The sequence below is a fragment of the Salvelinus sp. IW2-2015 genome, linkage group LG33 (genome assembly GCF_002910315.2).
Source record: "Salvelinus sp. IW2-2015 linkage group LG33, ASM291031v2, whole genome shotgun sequence".
Classification (NCBI taxonomy): domain Eukaryota; kingdom Metazoa; phylum Chordata; class Actinopteri; order Salmoniformes; family Salmonidae; genus Salvelinus; species Salvelinus sp. IW2-2015.
The window spans coordinates 16,771,151-16,780,812 of record NC_036872.1 but is presented as its reverse complement, the minus strand read 5'-3'; the positions used below and the strand labels follow the sequence as shown (position 1 = coordinate 16,780,812).

General features: G+C 42.1%; 1 protein-coding gene across 1 annotated transcript; it reads right to left on the bottom strand.

The window, feature by feature from the left end:
* Positions 1–1,286: 1,286 nt before the first annotated feature.
* On the bottom strand, positions 1,287–9,662 carry slc25a37 (solute carrier family 25 member 37). The gene is made up of 4 exons (XM_023978463.2): positions 9,374–9,662; positions 2,731–2,959; positions 2,436–2,492; positions 1,287–2,256 (listed from the first exon to the last, which is right to left on the bottom strand). The coding sequence occupies exons 1-4, from the start codon at positions 9,566–9,568 to the stop codon at positions 1,724–1,726; spliced, it is 1,014 nt and encodes a 337-aa protein (XP_023834231.1). The 5' UTR covers positions 9,569–9,662; the 3' UTR covers positions 1,287–1,723.

The window sequence follows — 9,662 nt, the reverse complement described above, 5'->3', positions numbered from 1 at the left end:
AGTGACTAAAATGGGCCCAAAATTTTTTCTAATAAATAGAGCGTGCCAACCAGCTGATCTGGTAACCCATTAGTAATGGGCCCATTGTCACAGGCTGTACCCAATGCTTAAAGGAGTCGCCCGATTAACTGCCCTGGGCTGCAGTGCTACTCATTCCAAATTCTGCTGTCTGGAACATTGAATGTTTTATTTATTTAAGTAGTTTTTTGAGAATCTGTAAAATTTGCTCATCTCACATTAAATCTCTATTAAAAGGATTTTAACTAAGTACATTATTACAAGCATGATATTTTACTCAAAAGCTAAATATGAACATCACAGATGTGTCTGAATGCAGAGATGAGGCGGTCCATGCCACCAGCCTCTTACAGGTTTGGTGCTGAGGTTTGGTTCACCTGAGGACCTGCATAATGAAATGCCTCCTGGGAAACAATCACTCACTAAAATATACAAACGCTACCTCTTCTCTGCAACATAGATTGTTATATAATATACTCTAATACTCACATTGGTGAGAGTCCAGAGCATACTACTGCGCTCAAACAAGGCTAATATTTGGCCCGTTATGGCCTATACACCTTTATTATTGAGAGGGATTCCGGTAACCTCTCAGGAAAGGGAGGCAATACTCACTTCACTGTGTGGTCAAATTAAACTACTGAAACGGAACTACTAAACTACTGCAGACTTTGACTGGCGCAGAGGTTTGAATGAAGACCCATCTAAAGTGGAAAAACCCAGCACAACATTTAGGGGTTCAGCCAAAAGGAAATGTAACTCTCAGAACGGCATTTCCAACACAGAATAGAAAAAAAGCCCTCATCTTGAAAGGTTTAGGCTAGCTCAGATTATAGGCACATTGTATGATGCCAACCTTCTGGCCAAGGAAAAATAACATGGTCCTATTTCAGTACATTTGGTTTTGACGAGTGGTTTCTTGCTATGATTGATGAAAAGGTAACATACAAATCATATGATTTAATCAACATTTCAATGGCAAACACTGATTATGTTAATAGTGACTGATCCAATCCATTTCTATTAAGGACCTAGACAACACAAAGCTTTGAAGTTGTGGCTGCCTTCAATGCTAAAGAGGCACTTAAAAAGCGCAATTGTGTCTACTGTGCAGCGAAACTCAGGAATGTGTTCAATAAAACAGTCCTTTATAAATACACAAAGAAATAAAACAAGCAAACAGCTATGTGTCTCTTCCAAATCCATAAAATGCAAGCCCTGGTAAGCAAATCAAATAAATAAAAAGTTCCCATATCAGATCTACAAACATACTGTATGAATGTAACCCAACATAATCATGAAAATACTGTCACCAGATAGTGATAGACGAAGTTGGTAGTGTTGTGTGCTTAGTGAACGGGTGATTTGGGAAAAGGGCCTGTTGCCATATGAAGACGACCTCTTTTCTCTGTATACATCTCTGTACAGTTCCTGTAACAGCCTCCACTCCTCTAATGAATGACTGTGCACAATGGAAGGGCTTGCTGGGTAGGAAAGTGAAGGGTAAGGAGTGCCACGGTCTACCACAGCAAGTCTTTCAAAGTTCCTCCATTGCAGTGACTTCCCTTTGAGTTATTATACAAAAGCACACACAGATATAAATTATGAACACGATGTCACGATGAGGCTTTTTGCGTTGATTCCACAGGAGAACCAGGAGCCTCTAGTACAGGTGTGGTCACATTGCGGTCTCCACAGCCCTTCCTCAGACTGGGCCAGCTGGCCCAGCCTCTCGCTCCATCTGCTGCTTGGTCAGGACGTACTTAAAGAACTCATAGACTGACCAGGCGATGGCAGTGGAGGGCATCTGGTATATGACCCGGGCTTGGATCCCTTTGAAGAAGGCAGCCGTGCCACCGAGGCGATACACTGTTCTGAAGGCGTTGGCCATGCCTGTGAGGTGACCACTGATGTGTATGGAGCTGAGCGCTACGTTCTCCTGTGTGTTGAGCAGGGTCTTACACACGTCCAGCGGGGTGGTTATGGCTGCAGACACGGCCCCCGCCGCAGCCCCAGACAGCACGTGGCTGCCGGGGTGGTACTGTCTGTGGGGGTTGAGCCGCTCCTGCATCAGCTCATAGGTCATGAAGTGGACAGCCTGGAAGGGAATGTTCATGGCCAGCTGTGTGCTGTAGCTGCGATAGAAGGCTGTGAGCCCCTCAGTGCGCTGTATAGTCCCAACGCAGTCTAACAGGTTCCGGTAGGGAGAGTTGTACATCTGCATCCTCTGTTTCACCACTAAGACACCATGAAGGACAGCACCACCACACAAACAGGGGAACAAAGAGAAGGGGGTTAATATACTGTACAACCCCCCCCCCCCCCCTCTCTCCCCTCCAGCTAGAACGGTTTGTTACCATCTTGATTTCTAATTGAAAAAGTCACAAAAAACCCAAAGCCCCCTTTGAAAGCCTTACCTTCAGCTGGGTTCATGACTGCGTCATGCAGCACAGTGGCCACACAGCCTGCCAGTCCTAGTTGGAACAAAGACAGTCAGTCAGGCCTCCGCATGCTACCACCCATCAACATACAATACCTCACGTAATAATACATCAGTTCTCACCAAGCCAATTGTTTATAATGTTAGTTTATCAAAACTGCCAGCACAACTACCAAAACAATTAACTTCTTCCTGTGCCATGTTCCCTGACCTTCCAGTGGTCAGTATGTAATGCGAGTTAGAATTCCAAGGGAAACAGAACTGTACTGCACCATTGGCTATGTGGCTGTTTCCTCCATTCTGAATGACCTCGCTGAGTGTGCGCTTGACATGTTCGTAGCAGGCAAAGTAGAGGGCGTGGGCAGGGCCGGCCCCCAGCATTGTGATGTTGAGGCCCCTCAGGGGTCTGAGGAGACCCTCCGTCCGGACGATCCTTCTTAGGGCCTCATACACGCTGCTGTACTGAGCCTTAGGGTCTGGCTGCAAACTTTGCATCCTGGTCTAGAGAAATAAGAGGGATATTTTAAGTGAGAGACCCTAGCTTCTCATGAAGTAGTCTATACAACCTGCTAAACTACAGACTGTAGTCAAACCTACACACTCACCTGGGCTGTCTGTTTCTGTGGTAATTGTTTCTCCTGTGATGTGATGTCTCACCATGTTCTTGATAATATCTGTTCTTGGCAGAACTTATGTACTTTCTGAGTGATGCATGTCTGTCCCAGGCCTAGGGTGGGGGGCCGGGGCAGTTCTTTGTTATACCCTGACACGCCAATTTATTTGGACAGCACAAACAATGTTTTTTATTTAGCCCAAAATGTAGTGCAGCCCAAAAGACATGCCATTTTTATCTTTCTTAGCATATTGCCTTTATTTCCTTCCACCCCCCCAACAATAAAATATCAATTACATTTGCTTCAGATACATCTGGAGGCTTGAGGGATTCATAAAACTTTGAGTTTAAGTTTGTCAAACTGAACTAAAACTCTACACAAAACACAGACATTGATGAGCTCTACCTCAAGAAGACAATGATTTCTGCATGTGCCTTCAAGACTGCTTCTGTAGTCATCTTTACTTATAGGTGACATTACTCATTTCTCTCAACGCATCTTTGAAAGGGTGAATCCAATGTCTTATCTGTAGTCTATACAAAACATTAACACCTGCTCCTTCCATGAAAGACTGACCAGGTGAATCCAGATGAAAGCTATGATCCCTTATTGATGTCACTTGTTAAATCCACTTCATTCTTTTAAGCATTGAAAAAAAAAATTCACCTTTATTTAACCAGGTCGGCTAGTTGAGAACAAGTTCTCATTTGCAACTGCGACCTGGCCAAGACAAAGCATAGCAATTTGACACATACAACAACACAGAGTTACACATGGAATAAACAAAATATACAGTCAATAATACAGTAGAAAAATAAGTCTATATACAATGTGAGCAAATGAGGTGAGATAAGGTAGGGAAAGTTTAAAAAAAAAAAAGGCCATGGTGGCGAGGTAAATACAATATAGCAAGTAAAACACTGGAATGGTAGATTTGCAGTGGAAGAATGTGCAAAGTAGAAATGGAGTGCAAAGGAGCAAAATAAATACAGTAGGGGAAAAGGCAGTTGTTTGGGCTAAATTATAGATGGGCTATGTACAGGTGCAGTYATCTGTGAGCTGCTCTGACAGCTGGTGCTTAAAGCTAGTGAGGGAGATAAGTGTTTCCAGCTTCAGAGATTTTTGCAGTTCGTTCCAGTCATTGGCAGCAAAGAACTGGAAGGAAAGACGACCAAAGGAGAAATTGGCTTGTGTATGTTTGCCATTCAGAGGGTGAATGGGCAAGACAAAATATTTAAGTGCCTTTGAACAGAGTATGGTAGTAGGTGCCAAGCGCACCAGTTTGTCAAGAACTGCAATGCCGCTGGGGTTTTCATGCTCAACAGTTTCCCATGTGAATCAAGAATGGTCCATCACCCAAAGGACATCCAGCTAACTTGACACAACTGTGGGAAGCATTGGAGTCAACATGGGCCAGCATCCATGTGGAACGCTTTCGACACCTTGTAGAGTCATGGTCAGACGAATTGAGGCTATTCAGAGGGCAAAAGGGGGTGCAACTCAATATTAGGAAGGTGTTCCTAATGTTTGAGATATATATATATATATATAGTACTGTTATTACTTAGGCAAAATGTATGGAATAAGCTAGCCTACCCACCATAACAAGGCACACCAACTAGCCAGAGACAAGATTAGACAATTGAACTGGAAACAACTACCTTCATTCATTTATCAAACACGTGTACGTGCAGATTTGCTCAAACAATTCCGTACAAGGACTTTGATCCTACTCCAATATGTGGGCAGCTTTGGTCCTCAACTGTTAAGGTTTTTGTGTTAACCTTTTTTCCGCATCTGATCGACGCCTGGGAGAACAGAGAGATATTGTCACAAGGGGACAAATGAGTTAGCCTAGTGAGCGTACTTTTGTAAACAAAAAAGGCTCTACTCAGGAAAACCTGGCTCACTAAAGTGGCTCACTATTTAACAACGTAGGCCTAATCCTTGAGTGAGTTAGGATTCAGCCCTTAGTTACCAGCAGCAAGCCTACTGCATGTCTGTAGCTTACCTCCCCATTATGTTATTATCTCAGCCTCCACATCCAAGTAATTCCATCTACTTAGCAGCTTTGCTCTAGAGAAACCACCACACAGGACAGCTTCACAGTATTATCTCTGCATGATATCAGTTAGGGTGCATGATGTACTGTATTACAGACAAATATACKATTTTGAAGGTTTATATTTAATACTATTTACTTTAATAATATAATCAGATTCCTGCAGGAGTGCTACAGTAGTTGAGTTCTAAAGGGAAAAAACAACAACACACAAGCAGTTGATATGTGTGGAGGATGAGATACACCTGCAGACGGTAGGTGGGAAGGGGGCTCAAAGCTGTAATACTGATACATGTTGGACCTCTGCCCAGGTTCTGGCCACCCCCTGGCAGATCCTACTTTAAGTGATAAGAGTCTCTCTTAAGCACAACTGAAGCAAAATGTTTAAAAAAAAAAGAAATTGAGCAAAGAGGTGAAGAAAGAGTACAGAATGAGACTGCTGTCAAACATCTTACTATTGTGTGATACTCTATGCTCATTAAGTACGCCTGGGCTGAGAGAGAGAGAGAGAGAGAGAGAGAGAGAGAGAGAGAGAGAGAGAGCGAGAGAGAGAGAGACTTTTCCTGCCTCTGTCTGTAATCATTAGGCAACTTGACAAAACAGAGCTAGCTTTATCCCAGTTGGCGTTTATCACAGTGACGGTACAATGCCTCTGGCCATTAAAATGGCTACTCTTTCTGGCTGTGCCGTGCCAAAGAACCAGGAAACTAAACTATTGATTGAATATTAGACAAACTTGGTGACTTTACTTCATTTGGTTTATTTCCTCACCTTGTCCGACAATTAAGTAAATGTAAAATCTCCAACAATGTTATAATTAGGAGAAATAAATCTGTTGCATGGCACACAATGAGTCATTTGTTTGCGTTGTTCTACTGCCACTGATCTTAGTTTACTACCAGGAAATGCATTCCTGATGGGCTTAAAGGCACAGAGCAGTCAAAGATGTGATTTTCCTGTGTTTTATATATTTTTCCACACTACGATGTTGGAATAATACTGAAATTGTGAAAATGATAACACCCTTTTAGTGTAAGAGCGGTTTGAAAAGGCCGGAAATGTCAGCCTGCTTTGGTGGGATGGTGTTTTGGCCTGCCTGACAATATAAGTTAATAGACCAATAACAAAGTGGGTTCCAAACCTCTCTGCCAATAACAGCTACTTCAGGTTACATATCCCTCCCATTAGTCTCATCCAATGAGGCACCTCACCCACAGTCCTAGATAAATTCTTGCTTGAGAAATTGCTCTTCACCAAGAAGCGATGTTGTTTTAACATTTTAATTGAAAACAAAATCGCAGTAAGGTACTTATTTTTTTACTACAAATGATTTGATATTGAGATAAAGGTCAAATGCAGCTGTTTTATTTTATTTTAAGAACTACTTCATAAGAGGAAGCAGTAGATTACTCAAAATAAGACATTTTGGTGATGACACAGTAATAAAACTATTAGTAAATATATGCTACCAGGATCTAGGGCTAGGCTAACCCTGTGAAGCCATTATAACACAAGTATACCCCAACTCCCATCTCCAATACAGCCACCTGATCAACTCAAATAGTTTCAGTAACTGTATTTCTTACAGAAGATTTTGGTTCAAAAACTCTTTCAGTTTTAACATTAATGGCACCCTTCCAACTGGCGAGGAGGAAGGGGACCCATTGGGTGCTGGAGTGGAAAAATCGCACCAGCTCATCCTGCTTGTTTTGGGCTGGAGAGAAAAGCAGGGCTGGCGACAGCAAAATTCATTAAGGTTCTATGGCCAGCATAAGAAGTACTGTTTTTCCCCCCCACTCTTCCATGACAATGAATGGAGGTTATAGTGTAGACATGGGGCAGGGAATCTCTGTTTCTGTGTGCCACCACTGCTTTAACTCTTCAGCAGGGAGTGACTCATCAGTAGCAAGCTAACTTCCGATTTTGATAAACCTCACACACTGTAGGGGTTAAAGTCTGTGATAGAACTGGGAGACCAGAACCTACTGGTGGCTGTGGACGTCAGTGTATTCTGTGTTTCTTTTAAACGAAAAGTAATGATTAAATGTGTGTGCATGGCATGAGTGTAAATGCATTTCAGGAGTTAATCCCATGGCTTGCAGAGGCTGTATGACAGTTTGCTAATCAGCTGTATAAGAGAAAGACAGTGCACACACCCTTTTTCTGACTGATTCCAAATGCTTACACCCATTAGGACATGAAGATAACACTTCTAGTAGTAGCACAGAGGGACGTATAGTTACTAGAAGCAGGTCTATAGTATATCTACTTAACTCTAAACCATTCCTTCATAAAAAAAATAAGTTCATAGCAGGGTCGTCCACAAAATGAGTGCCTTTTGCATCCATTTCATACGTTAAGTAGAAATTGTACACCAATATTTAATTTTAAGAGGAATAAGACTTGCTAAAGTGCCAAAATGCAGCATTTTGACATGTTCCTCTGTGCATCCCTCTGTGCACTTCAACATTATTGTAAAGCCCTCGTTAATTTTGTTGCTTTGACAGTGATTTCTGAATATTACTTAGTTCATTTGATTAGTGATTCATTTTAAGGTTAAAAAACCTGTCCTCTATTTTAAGGTCAATCCTGTTACGTGAACACATTTTAATATGGTGAAACTATTCCTTTTGAAAAATGAAATTCTAAAAGAAACATTGAATAGCCAAATCAAAGTGTAAAAGCTGGTGAGCTGCTTCTACTCTTTTACTACATTTTCTGGTGGAACACTGAGCGGGTCAAGCATAACACATCAACCCTATTACCCATAGACAGGCTAGAAATGTTTTAACAATGTAAAATGTTTTGTGAAGCTTGCATTCAATTGCCCCTCCCTGTTTCACACAACAAGCTTCCATTCCCCCGTCACAAGGGGATTTTCAACCCTGTCACTTTATTTTGCACTCAAGTCATTTATTATTTTGTCTCAAGGGGAAAACATATATTTTTTTAATTGAACAAGTTGAACATGTGCTCTTTATGACAGAATGTTAAAATTAGGTGAAATACAACTTTTTCTCACCAAGTTACAGTGCTCAAAAAAGCACCTAATTGGTGGAACAACCCAGCAGCTGAGTTAATGAAGCACTGTGGCTAGGTTTGGCTGTGTTGACTAGACGTGTAAAGGCTGGCTCTAAAACCTTCAGTTGTAAGATAGGCAGCATGAAAGGTCCAACTACAGATTTGTGCAGTTACAGAGGAGGAAGTGGCGACAATGGCTTGCGTAACCCTGTTGAAGACACACAGGCTAATTTGGCTCCATATCCGATCATCTCATTCTGATGGTCTGACTGATTAAAATTGTTGGACCATGTAGCCTATGCCTTTTTTGCCACAAGCTTTATTCTCTGTAGGTAGTCAGTGTTCTCGATTTGTCAAGTCAAACATGTTTCAAATGTACATGCAATGTACTTAAATAAAAATGTATGAATGAACTTCACTAAATGATCTGGGAAATAACTACTGGTATGCAATGAGGGGGCATAGCGGGGTACAGAGTTCAAAGCCAATTACTCATTACTTGTATGTCCTCTTACACTATAGGTTACCTAGAAGCCTATAAACTTTGACCACTCCAAAAATAAATTATTTGGTTTAGTATATTTTACAATAACCACTTGCTACATTTCGCCACAATGTCACCTAAATTTGAGCTTCTTTGACAGCTTTAACCTGGCACACAGCCATGTGACCTTCACCTGTTTGCCTCAATTGTCTGACAACCAGTTTAATAAGTTCAGATGTGGGTAAGATAAAGAATTGTATAGAACAAATGGGCACTGAGTGGGTAATGACAGATAGCTATGTCTACATGTCCATGCTTCACTCTGAACTTGAAGGTTGTTGGATTTTAAAGTTTTAGCAAACAAGCTAGCTAACTTAGCTAGTTAGCAGCTGTAGCTAAGTGTGCGGCAAAATACTGGAAACGTTCAATTGCATGATGTTTCATTAACAGGGTGAGTACTTTCAGGGAGACAGGGAGGATTTCACATATGCGAGCGAGTGTCTTGCTATGCTAAGGCATGTCTCATAACGCGTAAGTTGGCTGGCTAGTAGCTGGCTAATTAGCGCTAGCGTCTAGCTAGCTAGCCAACTAACGTTACCTAGCGTTCACACATTTAAACTGGTAAGGTTATTTCCTCCCCTGCGTACTGATGAGTTTGAAAGCAGAAATGCATAATGATACGAATGAAAAGTGTTATTGAGCCCATCACTTGGTTGATGGGCTAGCAAGCCTACCTTGACAGAGTCCACGGGGTACATCACCGTGTGCTCCAGGATTCCAGCCACGGCTCCTGCTGTCATGTGGATTGTCAATGAGGCATGAGCTGGCAAACTCTCGTAGTCACCGTCGCCTTCCGAAGGCTCCTCATCTTTACCTTTAATCTCCGACATGTCCAAGGTTGCCACCACCGGGTCAGCGCGCAACTCCATGCGGGGGAGACTGATCAGAAGGAGATCTTTACAAACAAGCACTGAATCGGCGGCATGGACAACCACAACATTATCAACGAGTTCCAGCGCCTAG